The sequence below is a fragment of the Sturnus vulgaris genome, chromosome Z, assembly GCF_052056855.1.
Source record: "Sturnus vulgaris isolate bStuVul1 chromosome Z, bStuVul1.hap1, whole genome shotgun sequence".
Taxonomy (NCBI): Eukaryota; Metazoa; Chordata; class Aves; order Passeriformes; family Sturnidae; genus Sturnus; species Sturnus vulgaris.
In genome coordinates this window covers 59,920,932-59,940,801 of record NC_142283.1, presented here as the reverse complement: position 1 = coordinate 59,940,801, position 19,870 = coordinate 59,920,932, and the positions used below count along the sequence as shown (strand labels likewise).

General features: G+C 38.4%; 1 protein-coding gene across 1 annotated transcript; it reads left to right on the top strand.

Annotated features, from left to right (window-relative positions):
- The first annotated feature begins 184 nt into the window (after window positions 1-184).
- On the top strand, window positions 185-19,471 carry CDK7 (cyclin dependent kinase 7). The gene is made up of 12 exons (XM_014881420.2): window positions 185-393; window positions 602-661; window positions 3,728-3,761; window positions 5,577-5,644; window positions 7,386-7,454; window positions 8,747-8,857; window positions 9,990-10,108; window positions 11,107-11,206; window positions 12,933-13,019; window positions 14,696-14,845; window positions 16,346-16,493; window positions 19,258-19,471. Exons 1-12 carry the CDS (start codon window positions 334-336, stop codon window positions 19,281-19,283), a joined length of 1,032 nt encoding a protein of 343 aa, XP_014736906.1. The 5' UTR covers window positions 185-333; the 3' UTR covers window positions 19,284-19,471.
- The last annotated feature ends 399 nt before the right edge of the window (window positions 19,472-19,870 follow it).

The following is a 19,870-nucleotide window of genomic DNA, read 5'->3' as shown; positions in this document are numbered from 1 at the left end:
AAAGTACCTGAGAGCACCCTTTCTAGAGAATAATAATTTTTTTAATTAAAAAGACTATCGAAGACAGTATACAGAAACTTCCCCGAATGTCAGACGTGAGATCAGGGTCAAACCAGAAGCAACTTCTGTCATGAACCGCTGCCCGTTGCAGCACACGGGCGCGGGCAGGATCCCGGCACGCACCGGAACTGAGGGCCGATCCGTGCGGGAATGGCGCGTGCGCTGCTCGCAGCGGCCGGGCCGGAAGCGGCGGGGCCGCGGGGTTAAAGCGCCGAGCAGGGCGGCTGCTGCTCCCGGGCATCCGCGCCGCTCCCACCACACATCCCGCCGGCTATGGATGCGCGGGCCCGCGCCAAGCGCTATGAGAAGCTCGATTTTCTTGGGGAGGGGCAGGTGAGCAACCGCGGCAGGGGCCGTCCGCGGCCCTGGGGCTGCTGTAGCCCGGCTGGGCCCGGCCCGTGTCGCCGCCCGCCCGCGGCGGGATGGGGGTGCGGGGGGCGCCGGGCGGTGCCCACCCCGGGCCTGAGGTGGGCTCGGCGGCCTCTCCCTCGCGCAGTCTGTCAGGCCCTGCTCACGGCAGCATCTCTCTCTCTGTCCCTAGTTCGCCACCGTCTATAAAGCCAAGGACAAGACGAACAATCAAATCGTGGCTATTAAGAAAGTAAGTGTCAGAATGTCTTCTCAGTGTCTCACCAAGTGACTGGTTGCTCTTGATCTACCTAACGGCTCTTTTTTTTTTTTAACTAACTTGATGGAAAATGGCATAATATGCATTTTATTTCTAGAGGAGTTTGTTTAAATTATCTGATTAACCAGTCTGTAATGCCCACCCACCCCAGAAGAGGGAGTGGCTTTGCTGTGTTTCTGAGTTTCTGAAGGGATGTATAGTCTGTGACTTGAAATTCTAATTATTTGCTAGATTTATTCAACAAACAAACTAACGCGCACATCTTTCCAAACTGCAGACTTTACTGTACCTTGATAGTGGCTTTTTTATTTTAAATCTTTACTGCTCCTGTGCCGAATTTCCTTCGGTCCAGAATGTTATCCTTTAGGAAGTTCCTTAAAATTTACAGAATCATAGAATATGCTGAGTAAGAAGGGACTCATCAACATCATTAAGTCCAGCTCTCATCCCTGTGCAGGACAATGCAAGAATCACACCATGTGCCCAAGACAATTGTCCAAACACCTCTTGGTGCCTCATGGCTTGGTGCCATGACCACTTCCCTATGAAGCCTGTTCCAGTGCCCAGCCCCTCTGGATGAAGAAGTCTTTCCTAATATCCAACCTAAATCTTCCCTGAATCAGCTTTATGCTGTTACCTCAAGGCCTGTCATTTTTAGACAAATGGTTTCCTGTATGATTGAATTAGCAAAGCCTGGTTTCCTGCAGCTTTGTCCATTGAGGTTGACATCTCACGTTGATTCCATTTCTAATAAATATTGAAGTAGCAAGCAGCATCTCTGTATTATTCCTATGTCACCTGATCCTGCTTCCATTGGGAATACACCTTCCATTTTTACCTTATATTCAATAGGACATCCCTGTTCAGCCAAGTTGGCCTTCTGTCTCATCTGTTTGACTTGTGACATTCAGGAATTGCCTGATCTTGTGCTTTTAGGAGGTGCCACTTAAGAAGAAGCCAGCACTGATGGAGCCCAGCACCTGCAGAAAAGTCCCAGGGAACTTTACTTACTAGCTTCTGAGCAGCCTGAATCCTGCTGTCCTCATGTCCAGGGCTGAAGTTCTGCTGGCGCTTTCTTATTGTCAACAGAGATTTTAAACTCAATGGCTTTGTGATTGCTGCGGTCAAGATGACCCCAGTTTCCACTTTGCTCATAAGATTCTCTCTGTTGGCAAGCAGCAGATCAAAGAAGGCATCTTTTTGAGTCAGCTCCCTTAGGATGTTTTCCACAAAGTTGTCCAGGTGTTTAGGAATCTTCTGACCCAAGATGTACCTGTTGTGTGATGTTTCCAGTTGATTTCTGGCAAGCTGAAGTCACCCATAAAGACAAACCAGTTGATTTGGAAGCATCCCTTCGTTCCTTAAAGAAGAATTCAGTGGTGTCATCATCCTGGCTGGGAGGTCTGTAGCAGACTCCTACAATGACATTCACATTGTTTGTCCCTTATTCCTATCCAGAGGCTCTCAAGTGCACCGTTGCCAACTGTGAGTCCTGTACATTCCAGCCCTTCCATTACATGTGATGCCACCCCTTGCCTCTTTTGTCCTGTGTCGGTCTCCTGGAGAGCCTGTAGCTGCCCAGCAGGGCACTCCAGTCACCAAGTTTCATTTAAGTCAATGATACCAAATCTCTGGGACTGAGTCAAAGCTTTGAGCAGCTCTTGTTTGTTCCTCATGCTGGGTGTACTGGTAGAGAAACATTTTGGGTGTGGTACTTTCTAGCAACACCTCAGGAGGCAGATTGAGGTGGTCCATTAGTTATTTCCTCAAGTTTTGACACACCATCCTTCTGATCATCACTGGCGAGCTGGGTATTTTCCTTTTCTCCCTTCCAAGGCAGTTTAAAGCTCTGATAACGAGCCCTGCTAGCTCCTGTGCTAGAGCTCTTTTTCCACTCTTGAGAAAGGTACAACCAACCCATCAGGTATCAGTGAACAGATGCTGAATAGATTATCCCATGGCCATAGACCCAAAGTTTTTCTGATGGCACCAACCTCAGAGCCATATGTCAATCTGATGGATCTGCCTATTCCTATCAATACTATTTCTTAATACCAGAAGGATTTAGGAAACCACTCCCTGTGCTCCATATCCTTCTATCAATTGTCCTGGGGCCCTTTTGAGTCTCTTTGAGTGCCCTCAGTCTTTTATTTGTTACTGTGTTGCTGCCAGCTTGAACAACCAATAACAAATAATAGAGGGCCTTACTAGACTGGAGAGTTTTCCAGTAATGTCCCCTATCCAGCATGATAGATTTTTGATAAAATATGACAGAAGTGATCTTGGATCTCCAACATGTTTGTTTGCGTACAAATGATGAAAGTGTTTACATTGTCATAAAGTGTTTCACTTGTTACTATACTATCTGAAGGGATTGCAGGAAATTTTTGTATTAAAAATGGGTCTTCAGCTGTTCTTTTTAAGGGATGAAAATGCATATTTTAAAGTGGGTTCTTTAGTTAAAGACTCAACAAGTTGAATTGTGTCAATAGTAAGTAATATTGTTTAATACACTAATCCCTCTTAGCATTGCAATACTTTTATGGTTGCTACTGGTAGAGGCTGTGGTGAAGAGCATTCTTTGTTTCATCAGAATATTTTCTTAACTTTTATCATCTGGAAATATCAATGGTAGGATTCTGGACTTGATATATCAGCATTAGATGACTGAGACGAAAGGACCTAGAGTCAGCCCAAGTTTACAGCCTATGCTAATTTTACTAGAATAATTCTAAGATAACTGTCAATGACTTGGCTCTCATCTCTCCCTGAGGAGAAACTCATTAGTGGCATAATAAAGCTTCATGGCTGCAAAGCAGTTTGCGTTATGTCTGGTTTTAGTGCCATCATGGCTATTTTTTGTAAAAACTAATGCTGTAGAGACAGTTATTTTTAAGGGGGAAATAAACACTAGTTAAAACCAACCCAGCTGGTAAAATGCTTCATTATACTAAAACTCATTCTGTCTTAGAGGAAAAATACTAAAAAATGTATTCTACACCATCTTAATTTTACTTAACATGAAATATTTATTTTCAGATTAAACTGGGGCATAGATCAGAAGCTAAAGATGGTGAGTTTTAAAATCAATTCATGCTGTAGAAGCTGTGCTTTGTTTGCTTTGTTTTTGTGAATTGATACATTAATTTCTCATACCATTGGCAGACAAAATTGAGCTCAATGCCTTCTCTAACGCTTAGTAGAGGTTTGCTGCACAAACTGCAGGGACAACCAAAAGCAGCATAGATACCTACATGCATGCTGTATGTATGAACATGAGTATATAACTTCTCAATTTTAATGGAATTCAAACATGAATATAGCATAGAATAATAGTAATAATAACAACAACAGCACTGAGCTTAGAATACCTTTTTGTATCAGTACTTCTCTATGTCTTAAATATTTAAGACGAGTGAGAGTATTTGTGTTTGTTTTCAGATGTTTCCTTTGTTCTTGTTTTTGTGATATGTGCAGAGGCACAAATGGATAAAAACAAGATCAAAACTCTGTATCTGTGTCCTTTTTATGTTCAGCACTGTAGAGCCTGTGCTGTGACCAGCCCTGTGCCTCTAAGTGTGGATGTGGCAAACTGAAACCAAGTAATCTTGGTCTTCTCTTATCACCTATGTGGTGCAGCAGAATTCTGTGTACAGACTGCTGTCCTTCAGGACTCCTTCATCAGGTTACCAGATTTCAAATGAAGAGTCTTTGCTATCAATTCTCCAGTTCCTTTCTTTTAAAGAAAAAAATGGTTACTCCTCCTGGAGTCTCACAATTGAGCTGGCTGCCTGAGTCATGATCCACCTGGCCTTCAGTGGCCTAATGGCCCTTGGGGACAGTCATTACTTTTGGCCTCTACAGTGTCTAGCTGTAGATGAAAGATGTTCTTAAAAATAATGACCATATTTCCTTTCCCTGTGTAATTTGATAACATGGCATGCTTTTTGGTTTTCATCTAAGACTGTTCCCACTCAAAAGCAGCCTTTGTTAATTTGATTCCAAAACAGGTAATTAAAACAGGCAAAGCAAGAATGTGATGTAATCCATGTAACTTAGCCCAAAACTTTGCTAGTCTTAGCATTGAATGATATCCCAGATTTTAGGAGCAGACTGTTTTTTCAGCTCATGTGCAGCATCCTGCATGATATACCACAGGAGCATTTGCTTGCCAGTTTTCATACAAGCCACACATACTAGCATTTTTGAAGTAGGAATTGGTACCCTACAGGAATCATGGTTTAATACAGCCCCAGTTGGACTGCTGAAGGGCACCATTTGCTCCCTGTTGGCCCTTGATTTTTCCTCTATAAAATCTGCTTGTGAGAAGATTCAAGCAATAGTAAGCATGTTTTAGTAACTCTCTTTTGTGCCTTATATATGCTATAGCATGAACATAGAAAAATGTGTGTTGTATTATTAGATAATGCTATATCAAAAAGAAAAGAGATTTATTAATGAGGTTTAACAGTATACCTTCTTCTGGAAGTGAGATGTGTTTCTTGAGGGACTGATGTTTGCAAGATGAAACTTTTCTTTAAAATTAAAGCAAGCCTTCTGATAACCTGAAAAAGGTGATTTTTATTTATTTACTTTTTTTGGCTAGGATTTTCCCTTCTTACCAAAATGTAGATGTGTTTCTTCATAATCTAAGCGTGATTACTATGGCGTGAAATGGACTTACTGTGGAAGAAAGTGTGCGCCCACTTTTATTTTGCAGCAATTTTCTTAATTATGGCAATGGCCTTGTTATTTAGCAAATTGTCAAGTATTAAGAGTGTAATTTGTAGTACTAAATAGTTTGTGAGTAGCAGAAGGAGAGGTTTATTTGGAGCTTAATCCAAAGGTTTTGTTTTGTTCTTTCATCTTCTTCTTTCCATCAATGTAGGAATCAACAGGACAGCCCTCAGGGAGATAAAACTGTTACAGGAGCTCAGCCATCCAAATATTATTGGTGTAAGTAAAATAAATGCTAGTTTTAGAATCAATCTTTAAATAATTTCAGTAGTTCAACAATTATTATGGCAAAGTACCTATTTCAATAACAAAGGCAAAGTATTTTTTTTAATCCTTTTAGTTTTCAGCTTGGGCCTACATAGATATTAATGGTGAAAGAATAGTGAAAATGTAGATCACTTGATTTTGTATCTCTGATAAAATTGCCAATGAACACAGTGCTGAATTTACCTGATTGTTTGCTTTATATGAAACTGGTGACAGTCAAAAAGCAAGCTTTTTAAAGCAATGGTAAAGGGGAAGTCATGTGGCTTTTTAGTCATGTGCTTATTTTAGCACACAAATGTGATGTTTAAAATCTCATTTGGAAGGAGTAAAACGTGTATCTTTCAGTTGCAGTTGCATTTTGGTAGATACCTACAGATACATGACTGGAGATAATCACATTTGACACTTTCTAATTATCACTATTAGCTAACTTTAAAATGTCTTTAAATACATGAAACATAGATTTTTCCATATACTTTTCAAAGTGGAAATGTGGTTCTCTTCTGGATTGTGAACCTACTTTCAAAGTCATTGTTTAGCTATTGAGTTTAGAGAATGTGCAGAGGACAACTAAAATGGCGAAGAGATGGAGCATACTCTTTATGAAAAAATGAGGAATTCATCACTTTGGAGGGGGAAAGGCTGGGAATGGGGAGGTCTGCAAAACCAAGATGATAGGTGATGTCCATGCAGAACTGTTATGTCCAAACCCCATTGTCCTAGAAATAAGAGATCCATTTAAAACCTATTGGCAGCAGGAGTGGAAATTGTACTGCTTCACTCAGCATGTTGCCATGGGCCGTGTAGAAGCAAATTGCATCAACAGTTAAAGAAAGCTAGACAAATTCAGGAGCTCTGTAAGCAGGTTCTAAAAACAAGACCATGTTGTGCTCCTCTTAGTAGTCCTTACAGAACTTTTGTGGGTTTTGGGACTGTAAGGGGCACAGTCGCTGCTGTTATGAACTATTCAAACAAATGTCTTGCGATTGGCCAGTTCATGTGGTCATCACACTGAGACTAAGGAATGAGCTGCACCAGGGAGAACATACCTTCCTCATCTTGAAGGAAGAATACCAGGCTAGATGATCTCTTGCCTTTGCTCTACATCACGATTATGTTATCTCAAATTAGAAATTGATTGTGTCATTACACAGCTTCATCCTAAGAAAAGGCTGTTTGGATGTTCTCCAAAGAGTTTTACTTATCTTGGAAAGCTAGCTACAAAAATGAGTGCACATCTAACAATATCTGAAGCTAATAAGCTTAACACTTAAAATTTCTAAGTACTGTATGATTACAGGAAACAGATAGACAAAGCTGAATCCATGGGTAAACTTAGTCTTGTCTCAATAAAGGGTAGGAATTTCAGAGAACAGCAGAGTTTTGAAGACAAGGTGTGCATTGCATTATCTGTTGTAATTAGCATGATAAAGTTAATTCTTCCCCTTTTTTCCTATCTCCTGAAAGGAAGGGTAATCATGTAAAATGGTATTTCCGTACTTAATGGGGATTTTTTCTGGTTTAGAAACTGAGTTAAGAAGCTAAACTGAGTAAGAATTTTTGTATTATAAGTCAAAAAACTTAAACCAGTTCTCAGTAAGCTGAAAATCCACATGCAGACTACAATGGTGTTGAATTTCAGAAAACTGGAAAAATCAGAACATGCTTAATCATAATGTATTTTGTTTTGCAGCTTATTGATGCATTTGGACACAAGTCAAATATTAGTTTGGTGTTTGATTTTATGGAAACAGATCTAGAGGTAAGATTTTAAAAGATTTCTTTATTATTTCAGTATCTTAAGATGGTTTATGAAAGTGCTACTTTAACAGGCTTACATTTGCCGCTTTTAGAAAGGTGATTTTTATTATGTCAGTTGGTGAAGATCATGCCTTAAAAGTAGCTTGAGTAATTTCACTTTTTTTATGAGTTCTCATTTGATTTTAAATATTTGTCAGCATGATCTTAAAGGAACAAATTGTGTTTACTGTGTTAGTTTTCTGGAGCTCCAGTAAGAGTGTAGAACCTCTAGCACAGATCATTGCTTCTTGAATGCAATTGATAAGTGTGTTCATGTGTGATACTAAAATAGAGACGAGCTGGTAGTAAAATCACGTGCACTAAAATATATTTTCAAATGTAACAATGCTAGGTTATTGCAAGTCAGTAAGTTACAGATACAAGCTTGCTGAAGTTTAGATGACTGCAAGACTTGAAAAGGTTACATCAGGTTTTTGCTAATAGAAGTTAGCAATGAATAGACTTCTGGAGTGTTCATTCTGTTTACATAGTAGTTATGCAAAGTTTAGAGATGAAGAAGATCGGTGGACAAATTAATACTCCTGTACTGCATGATGCTGTGGTATGCAGTCGTTAAACTATATTGTGGTATCACTCGGGCTGCCTCTGAGACTGCTACCTGTTGTGATTAAGCATGTGCTGCATACATGAAATTTGTGCAGTCTTAGCTCTTCTGTAACTCAGCTTATGGAAGGCTATTACTGAACAGGACCAGTAGTATTAATAAACAAGCTTTGGGGTGTTTGCATTGAATTTTAATGTTAAAAATCAAAGAATGTAGAAAACTTAAGTAGATTTTTTAAAACACAGTAAAGTGGCCATACCCTCCGGTCCTTTTGGAAATAGGGGAAACAATTGTACTTAAAAAGATTCGTTGTTTAGGTTGCAAAGAGAAAGAAGGAATAAGTGGAAATGTAATTTCAAGTTTACAGACACGTTTGTCATTTGTATGCATACATCTTTGTCCTGGAAGTTTGGGCATCAACACTGAACTGAGATTAAATACTAAACTTCTGTTTCCCACATACTTTTTCATTGTCGGGTTATGCAAAGTTCACGTAAGCTATCTAGACCCCCCCATTTAAATTTCTGATCTCCAGAACTGACCTACCTTTCTGCAAAAAGGGTGGAATGGTAGAGAATATGTGACTGCCATTTTGAAGCCTGTCTTAAAGGCTGGAGTAACTCTTGAGCTGAAAGAATGGAAATAAGTTTACTTGTGTGCTGAGTTTTACTCTGAATAACACTTTGCAGGTTATTATAAAGGATACAAGTATTGTGTTGACACAGGCTCACATCAAAGCATATATGCTCATGACACTTCAAGGATTAGAATATTTACATCAGCATTGGATTCTGCACAGGGTAAGTATGTGCTAAATTGACAGCCTTCATCCTGCAACAGAAATCACATTGAGTGGATTTAGAGTTTAAAGCCCAATGAAGGTAGTTTTGGAATTCAGACATTCTCATTCCATAAGCATTCGTATTTGCTGTTTTGGAGACATAATAGCAGTACCAGAAATGTTAAGATTTACCGATGTGATTATGACTTTGATACTTATATAAAAGGTTCTCCAGTTAGATGTGACTTTTAATTATCACTGTAAACTGGATCTGCCTGGGATGGATTGGGCTTTTTTAATAGCAGCTGAATTCTTGAGGCTTTCTCCTTTTCTATCAGGTAGTGTCAAGGCTTTCTCTTTTTCCGGCTCTACCCTTGCCCTGATAAATAAGCTTGGGGCAAGAAGCAGGGAGGTGACACAGCCAGGGCAGCTGACCCAAGCTGTCCATAGGCATACTGCCTGCCATGTAATGCTTTGCTCAGTAGTAAAAACTGGGATAGAGGAAAAAGGGGCAATTTTGGTTTCCAAGCTGACTGGTGTTTGGAGACTGTGTATCACTCTCGTTTTAGGAGGTGATGAAATATTTCCATGGCCTTGCTTGTTTGCTTGGATTTTTAGTTCTTCACCTGTAAAACTGCCTTTATACTGCTCTTAGAGTTTTCTTGCTTTTGTTCTTCTCTTCCCTGTATTGCTGAAGGTGGTGGGTGGGATGGGAATTTAAAGAGCAAATGGCTGTGTTGATATTTTTCTGTTGGTCAGAGGTCAACTCACAATACACTACTGCTGTATTGAGCTATGTGACTTCTGTGATTTCTGCCATTATTTGAAGCACTGGCCCAGTCTTATTATTCAGTAGGCAGCTAAGCAGATAACTGCTATACCTGCAGAAAAGGTTAAACCTATCAAGATGCTTTTTCAAACTCTGCAGCTTAAATGTGTTAATATTCAAATGGGTCTGTCTTGCTATGATTTTCATATATGATGAAATACTTCTTTCCTGGGGATTTTAAATTTTTTTGCTCACAATGTAGATTTTAGGTTAGAATAAAATCTTCCATTTTACAATACTGTTATGACGTGTCTGCCAGGAGATTCATTATATGTCTGTTTTTATCAATACTGACAAATCTCTCTTTTTTCTGTACTTACAGGATCTTAAACCAAATAACTTGCTGCTAGATGAAAATGGAGTTTTAAAATTGGCTGACTTTGGCTTGGCAAAGTCTTTTGGAAGCCCAAATAGGGTTTATACTCACCAGGTAGTAACAAGGTAAGATACTCTATTTTGTTTCTTACACAGAGGTTGTTTAGTTGTTTTATAGGTGTTTCTTGAAATGTGTCATGTCAAATCTCCATATTCAGAGTGGCATCTGCTCATGTGATGTGGCAAGAGCTGCATAAAAAAACTACAAGGAAGCGTTGTTTAACGAAGTCTCCATAAGACCTGCTAGAGTATGTATCTATGAGGGTGGTTCTCATATGTGTCAAAATTATACTCTTTTGAAGTGTGTGGAAATAGTATGTATCTGCTTATAAGCCTGGATTTTGAAGCAAGACAACTGCTACTTTCTGCTAATCATGAGAACATAGAACCATTTTTGGAGCTGGTCACATTACCTCTTTTGAGACAAACACTTGAACCAATTATAATATTTATAAATTTTTTATGCCATGCTTATTTAAGATATGCTATGAAAAGTAGGGCTGCAATATGTGCAATGTTTTGCCTTCTGACTGCTGGTGCTAAAACTATTCAGGCAAATCTGGTTTAATCTTTATTCAAAAGACAGGAATTCTACAGTGTCAAATGCAGTGTCATTTCATTAAACTTGATTGTTCTTAGGCAGTGTGAGTAGTTGTTTCAAAACAGCAAGGCTCATTTTGCATAAAAGTAGTCTCTATGCTTAGGTCTGTTGATATGGAGATTGTTGGAAGATAGGAGGAATTCTGTCTCACTGTGTTTCATTCAACATAGAATTTTAAGAAAATTTCAGTTTACCTGTATTTTAAGAATTTTCTTCATTGCATGTCTGCAGTTCAATACTTGTAATCAGGGCAGTTGAAACTGCAGTTCATCTGTGGTTGTATGGTGAGATGTGCAAAAATTTGTTCATTCTTTTTCAAACAAAACACTTTGCAGAATACAGCTCTTCAATATCTGAAAAGTATATGGGCAGAATCCTTTTTTTAACTTTAGCATTGCTACAATATGTAGCATTTGATATGAGCAAAGCTAGGTAATTCTTCCAAAATGTGTTTTCTTTTCAGGTGGTACCGAGCCCCAGAACTATTGTTTGGGGCTAGAATGTATGGTGTTGGTGTTGATATGTGGGCTGTTGGTTGTATTCTAGCTGAATTGCTCCTCAGAGTAAGTATTGAAATGTAAGCATTCTGTATTTGCTCTTCCATTCACTACGACTTTTTATGGTCTTCTTCTTCCTTCTGAAAGCAGAAGGTGAGCACAGGCTTGAAGAAACTTTCCAAAAGCTTGTTAACTGTAATGAAAGTGGTTTTTTGGAATAGACTGAGGCTTCATAAACATCACAGGCATTGGAAGTCTTTAGAAATAGCTGAGTAAACACAGTCTTGCCTTGGGAGAGGTCAAGTAGGTAACTCTTGCAATTCACAGACACCTGTTTTAGTTCACTACCCTTCTAGAAATGTAACATCATAGATACATGCAGCCCCTTATACCCTGTTCCACAATTATTACCACCAGTACCTTAATTGTGGGTTTATTCGAAATGAATGGAAGACTAATGTTTTCCTAAACTGCGGTTTGTTGACAATACTGGAATGAAGCGGAACGTTAATATCAGGATAATCCTATGGCACTCCTCAGTGTGGTACACAAACATAATGGTCCTTGAGTATTTTCCACTGAAGTAGAATGTTTATTATGCAGCTCTGTGGGGAATACAATAAAGTGTGAAGGGAGCAGTGGAGGGCAGGGGTATAGACACAGCTGAAGGCATGAAGTATAATTTATCTTCTATGGCTAAGTGGCTTCTGCTTGGTTTCTGCACCTTTGAATGCTTTTGTGGCCGTATCTTAATCAGACTGGAGAACTTCCTGTGTGAAAACACCTTGAAAGAAACCTTCTGCCTTGATTGATCACACCAAATAGATGTGCTGGTTCAATTTGATTGGCAGTTCAGATATGGAAATGTACAGTGGCTTTTTAAGCAGGGCTGGTGATGGGTACATAAATATGCATTAGACCTGCTAAAGTTGAGTACATATAAACAAAGCTAGTAAGCCAATAATTCTTGAATTCAGTTGATTCTTTGGTTTGTCACAAAACAGTAAGTGTATTATGGTTCAGTTTTTATCACTGTGATGTTTTGAAATGTATGTGTCCTTTTTCAGGACAATGCAACTTCTGGGAGCTTTTTATGAAAGCACTTTATATTCAAGGGGCTTTCATGATGCCACAATTAATATGCTGTCTACGAGGGATATCCATTATGTTTTTTTCTGTCCTAATTAATTAAACACTGCCTCTAATTCTTCATAAATTTGCTTTGATCACCAAATTTCTTTTTACTTGCATTGTGTGCCTGATACGTGAGCTAGAAGTTGGTCTGGATAGATATCCCCTTTTCAGTCTTCTGCTTTATTTAAATAACATGTGACACTGATCAGTTTTCTATCCTAGTGAGTCTCTGCTCTTCCTCATGATTTCATTTCATAAGGTTGACTTGTGTAATCCAGTTATAATTCGCTTTAAATATATATAAAACCTGACTCCAGAGAACAGGTGGTGAAAAGATTGCCATGACCTTCTGACTTTAGGCTGACAACTGAGATATAAAACCTTTTCTGTGTTTAGTAAATTTCACATTAATATGGTTGTGGTGTAATCTTATGCTTAAGCTGTCTGCTGTCAAGTCAATGATACCAAGCCTGGGTTCAGGAAACCTGTAGAATTTGTTTGAGCATAAGTAGAATACCTCAAATATCCCTTGTACCTCTTCGTGGGGAGATGGTATACAGAGGATTTTTGCCTTGCAATTTTGAGGTATCACTCAAAGCTTCTTTCTAAAATTCAAGTTCAGAAGTTAATTCAATCAAATGCCATGTCCTTCTTCCAGGTTCCCTTTTTGCCTGGAGACTCTGATCTTGACCAGCTGACAAGGATATTTGAAACACTGGGCACTCCAACGGAAGAACAATGGCCTGTGAGTCTTTTTGTTTAATGGACTGACGTTGGTTTTACTTGACACTCTCTGTTTTAGCTTTTGAAATTAAATTGTTAAACTAGAATACTTGAATAGATTTTTTCAGAAGGCAGTTGCTTCATCTCACGAAGTAGCTGAGATTTGTTGTTTCTCTTGGCAAACCTCTGGTCAATGCCATCAACACTTCTTGATTTCCTTTCTGAGTGCGGTTTCCCATGGCTACTGATGCAAGACTATTGTTGCTGCTTAATGGTTTTGAGATGCTTGCTTAATTGGCATGCTTTAACCTGGAAGGCTTTAATCACTTACAGAAGTAGGAACCATTTATAGGGACCTAAGTTGGCCTTGGTAAATTAGAGTTTGGGATAGTAAGAAACACAGACCAACATCTTTAGGGATAAACAATTTGCCTCAACAATGATCCTGAAACAAATACAAATTAGTAGTAGAATTTTCTCTGAGATAATAGCAAATTCAGTAACAGCAGGCCGAACTGTCAGGTCTCACAATGACCTACCTAACCATGGTTATTAAACAGAGAGACAGGAAGTGGGACATAATGTCTGATAAGCAACTTGTACCAGCTGCCAGGCACAAGGAGTCCTGAATTCTCTTATCAGGCTGTTGTTGATTTGTGGAAACACTTGCTAGACTTGTTCACCTCTGCTCCCTTTCCATGCAGCTTTTCCATATTATAAAAGGTGCTGGAATGCTGTGGTATATGATGACAAAATGGAGCTGTAGCCAAATGGACAACTGCTGTGTGAGGCACTGCTAGCTCCCCACATTTGTGATATTTCTCCAGGATTCTAAATGGAACATATGAAGGTTTTTGCAATGACATTTCTGCTTCCTTTGGAGAGGAAGATTGGCTAACACAACAAAGACTGCATTCCTAAGTTGATTTCCAAATGCATACATTTTAATAATTGAAACTTTTACTATCAAGAATATAGCTGATTGAACCCATCTTTGACTTTGCGTTAATATTTTATTTTACTTAGACAAACTTGAAGTGTGACAACTAAGGCCTTAAATACTTAAAACACTACAAAAGCATTATGTTTGTGTAATTGTCTGTCACAGTTGTCTGTGTAATTTTCATGCTGGAATGTGAACACAATGGGATTGATTTCATACCTAGAGGACAAAAAAGGTATACACAGTTAATATTTTGTTTAACTTCTTGGTGCATGTTTTCCTTCCCTCCTCCCATTGTCCATATAAAGTTTCAGCTGTGCTTTTAAAATCAAAATGCACATGATGTTCAGCTAAATTTTATTAACATAGAGAAGGTGAAGACTGACTCTTCTATAAATATTTTCCCTCCCACCGTATCAGTTCACTAAAGGAAGTTTTATTTCATTTGTCTGACCCAGTCTAAAATTTTTTCATACTTCCTTAAGCAGTTTTTCCTTTTGGACTGGTCACAAGTAAAGCAAGGGAAAGACAGATCATTGGAGAAGTTGTTTCAGGATGTAACAGTTATTTTAAAAGGCTTTTATGACCTACTATTCCTATATTTGTTTTGTTTCAGTGACCAAGTATTAGCAATGTGTTCTGAAACCAGAAAAAGAGTTGCTTCTGGTAAAAGACAGCCGTATGAAGTTCCCTTTCTGTGAAAAGCTGAACTCTTTCTAGGGGAGAATCATACATTTAGTTTTTGGTCTTTGTAGGGGATGACAAGTCTTCCAGATTATGTCACATTTAAGCCTTTCCCTGGAATGCCACTTCAGCATATCTTCAGTGCAGCTGGTGATGATCTACTCAATCTTCTTCAAGGCTTATTCACGTTTAATCCTTGCACCAGAGTAACAGCTTCTCAGGTATAGTACAATTGGGTTATCTCCTAATGTTCATTAAACTACTTTTAATATCAGATAAATGTGTTTTGAAGCCAGTAAGCCAGCTTTGAAATGAACCATCACATGAATTACTAGAAACATAATTCCAGTGTTTTATAGAGAGGACTGTAAAAGGCATGGATCATCTCCATTCCTAGTGTAGAATCAAGGTCGACAACTAAAACGTGTATGAGCCACGACCTTCTGATAGTCATATTTGACATGCTAAATTCAGTCACCTAAAACTTGAAGGTTAAGTCTTAGCATAGTTTATCTTTCTCCCTGGATTTCAAAGGTTTTTCTCCTTACTTCATCTAGTCTCTTCTTCAATGTTTTTTAAACGTTTATGGTACTTTTTAAACATAAAATTCTGTGGTGACTAACCATCATTCTTATCCTTTTCCATGATACTTTCAATTTCACTACTCCCTGATGGGGAGAAATGAAGGACTTTGAAGATAAATCTTGCAGAATGTTTTAGTTTGCAATACAGATTTCTGTGATGAGGAAGATACATCAGTTGGCAGTTAGAAAACTATTTCTTTATGTATGTCACTTTACACTGATAGGGAAGCCCACAAGAAACAGCTGTCCCCTTAGGACCAGGACTCCGTCATTGCTGGTTAGATCTGAATCCAGGAGGTTAGTGCATGTGTTACGTATCTTTTTACTAGAAGACTTTTTCAGAGTAACAACATTCAGTGTAATTTTCCAGATAATCAGTTCTGCTATGCTTGAGACATCTCTGTGGTAGTTCATGAAGTATTGTAGGATAGTGATTTGAATATATTACTTTTCTAGTCTAAACCTTTCATGACAATTCAGTTTAAGACAAGAAACAACTTGTGCTTACTGTATTGGTTTCATTTATAGCTGACATTGAATATCTTGTAACTGGCATGAGTAATGATAGTACCTAAGAGGCAGCCACTTTTTGTTAACCACATCTCATACTTCCTAAAATTTAAAGTAAAGTATCTAGTTCCGCTACATGAAACCAATCTAGCTGACTAGTGTTTGTCTTCTGCTATAATACGAGTGATGTCTTTCTCACGGTTTACAGGATAGAAACAGCTAACAGGTAGTGTCCAGATCTTGAACCTGATCAAGACTTCAAAAATATTCCTTTAATTTTTCTTTATTCTTACATTCTTTTTTATCCTCATCTCATCTGATCTATCTAGTCAGAATGTAAGCTCTTCAGAGCTAGAAGCCACTTACACAAGACTACTTACAAAATCTTGTTCTGTCAGGATGTCTGAGCACTAGTTAAAAATAGGAATACACAATTGTCCCTTGCTTTACAGATCCACGTGGGATGGATAGTAATTGCGAACACAACCTTTATTTGCCCCAAGACCACTCTGTAGTATAAAATGTTCAAGTAATTTTAAGTCCCAGTTAAAAGTGCTTCACTTCATTCTCTTTATAAATGGCAGTTCAAACTAATTACTTGTTTCTTTTTCTTCGATTATCATTAAGGCATTGAAACAGAAGTATTTCAGTAACCGACCAGGGCCCACTCCAGGAAATCAGCTGCCAAGACCCAACTGTCCTGCAGAAGCTGCAAAGGAGCAACAAAATGCACTTTTAAATTTAAAAAGGAAAAGAACAGAAGGAATAGATCAAGGTAACTTCGTAGTATGTCACCAATTGTAAATAGGAGCTTTGTGCTCAGAGAGAATGGATGCTTCTAGTGTTTTAGAAGTAAAGCTCTCTAAATGAACTAATTCCCTTGGTACTGGCTGAAGCCCTTTAATGATATATGGTTTGGGGTCTTAGTTCTGTGTTCTAACAGAATTAGCTCAAAAATGGCTCTTCAATGATGCTTAGGAATCTATTAGAAGAGATAACCCTATTCCATTAATTTCTGTAATGGAGAGTGGTACTCCCCAGTAAATTATAGGCTATTATGATGAACCTTTTCTTTTCCTGACACATCTTACTCAGGTGGAAGTAATTTAACTTTGCACCACTTAAAAAGAGAGAGTCTGAAACACAGCATGAAATTCTATGTAATGACAGACTGGGGAGTGTAGATCAAATTCAGAGGAGAGATTTCTGCTCACTCTGTCTTAACATAAGGAAGTTAGCTATTAAGACCACTCTAGGTAAGGAGCACTAAGCAGACTTCCATGACCCACCTCCAGTCTTCCCCAGACAGTAGCATGTATTTCATATCTTTGTGGCACCAAAAGTCCTCAGGACTCAAGACCTGTATCTGGCACTTAATTTCTCAGGCCTTCTATTAGGGAAGTAAGTACTATTCTTAAAACTGGAGTTGGTCTGCTTAACAGCTGCAATATGCTGCAATATGCTGCAATATGCTGCACTATGCAGGTGATAGCTGTCAGATTAGTGTCAGCTCTTTGTTATTGCCAATATGAGACTCAGTATTAATATGAGTGATTTTTTTTTTTTAATGGAGCTACTCCCATGAAAGTATATTTTCTCATGAGTTCAGAGAGACATCTCCCTTATTAGGTTTCATCTTATATTTTAGGCACTTTGAATTGTTGTTTCTAAGTCTTCATCAAATTAGAAGTAAAATACATTCAGTTCATTACTTTAAGTTTTCAATCTTAGAAGAAAAATGTCATCAGCTGACTACTTGCACACTGTTTGCTGACCCCAATACCATGAGTCACCTGGCATGTGGGAACTTGTCAACTTACAATAGTGTAGGCAATTAATTTAAGCATTTTAGCTTCTTTTCCAAAGATCATGTGAGTGTTTGTGATAAGTGTTAGGGAGTATACACGCTAAAATACACCTGTTAACTAAAGCACAGGAGAAAGAGAGAAATGTTTCCTTGATTTCTTTGACTTAATAATTTGAATTCATGCATTTGACAATGGGCAGTTTCCAGAGCTGGATCAAGCTGGAACAATAATTGCTTTAACATTTTTCCAAAAGTCGCATCTTCAAAAAGAGGAAATCATGCTTCTGTATAAATGCTTGGAGTTTTGAGATTGGCTTTAAATGAGGCATTAAGGATGTCAGCATTACTTTTTGAGACCTTTGTGTATTGGTATGAGGAGCAATATAATTTCTACCAGCTGGAAATGGCAACATTATGTATTTTATAATGTGGATTTTCCATCATGTTCTGTTACTGCTTTTAGTTGGGCTGACAGAACCAGAAGGTTTCAAAGATAGTTCCTCTGATGCCAACAAATGTAAAGGAGAGAACCAATGCTAGAGCAAATCTGCTGCCCTGGATTTCATTTGCTATTCTTACATGGCATTACTATCTAAATTTAAAATCCTAATAGATTCGGAAGAATAATCCTTTGGTCTTGGTTTAAATAAAAATTTGAAGGATAACATTGCTATAGTGGTGAAAATGTGCAAATGTAATATATATAAAAAAAAAGTTGCATTCCCTGAAATTCTTAGAATGGCCTTGCAGCCTGCAGAGCACATTTCTTTTCCCTAGCCCAGCTGAGGTAGGACTCCAGAACTTGGCAGAATAGACTCACTGATGGGTATTCTCTTCAAAAATATTGGTGCCAGGAGCTGACTACTGGCATAAATATTCATGCCATCCCCATATGTGCTACTTTTCCATAAGAACAAGCCCCTATAGCCTGTGGGGTGTGTTCACCGAACTTAACTATTTCTTAGAAAACAGCCTCTGTTCTCAGGGGAAAACTACCACTAGATGCATGACTGCCTGTGAAAAGTATTAACCATGCATGCTTTGTATCTACTGCTACCACTTATTTCTGATAAGTGAGGTTTGTAGAGGCACTGATTCTATGATGATATAACTGCCCATCTCTTCTTTGTCACTTAACCAAAAGCAGCACTGCTTCCCCAGAGCACCCATTTCCCATCCTATTAATAAGCATTCTTACAGAGCTGTAGCGACACAAAACAGGGATTATAAAGGGTGGTACACTAAAGTTTTTCCTATGTTAATTCAACATAAGGAACCTAATATCAAAACTATTGGTCTGGAAAAACCAAAAACATTCTATTCATATTTAAGATTAAGAATTTGCCCTGGATTTGACAGCATGCAAGAAAAATCCTTAAGAGTGTGTGTGTGTGGTGGGACAGGTTTAAGCCTTAGAACAGCTTGCTTTTCTTTGGTTCCAAAGCATAATTAGGTGGTTAGCTTTTCATGCCAACAGTTGACTGGTTAGGTTTTTATATGAACAAAGAGAAATATTTACATATATCTTAAATGCAATTAAAACAGAATTTGTGACTTTTGGAAAACCATACTGATGGAAATGAACTCTGTCATAGATTTGTTAGAAAATGTCATCATATACGCCACTGTCATAAACAGCATGTAGCAGTTAAGAGTAGATGTATCTTGAGAATACCTTGAGAAGGGGGCTGGACCTCTATACTTTGCTAACAATGTGATTTACACTTTTCAGGATTACCAAAAAAACTGATTTTTTGATCACTGTGGATGGTGAATGAAAATGAGCGAAAATGCCCGAAGTCCTAGCCATGGATAAAATGCTCTAATAGTCACTGGATGGTTATTTTTTTATTTTATTATGTAAAATATTAATTTACTATTTCATTACTGACACAAAAGTTTCACTAACCCTTCTTTTTACAATAAAAGCGTTATTGAGAAACAAAGATTACTTTATCTGGTTTGCTGTCTTGTCCTTCAAGTTGTGCTCTGAGACAACTGTCAGAACTGCTTGCAGACTACAGATGAGCACAGACTAGTTTTGCAGAACCTCTGTGCTGAATCACATCCTATCCTGTACAGATATATATCCTAAGGGTGAAAACTACTGTGTTGGTTTGAAAGTAAAACCAGTGCGAGACTCCAAGTCAGTAATACAATTTAATAGGAGAAAAGAGAAAAAATAAAATACATGCAATAATATAAAAGAAACAACCACCAACACAGTCAGAAGTACAACCTGACATCCTGTCAGTCAGGGTGTTGGTAGCAGTCCCTATAAATGGTGGCTGCAGTCCTCCTGGATGACAGATGTGGTTCAGTTGAAGCAGTGCTCCTGTAGAAGG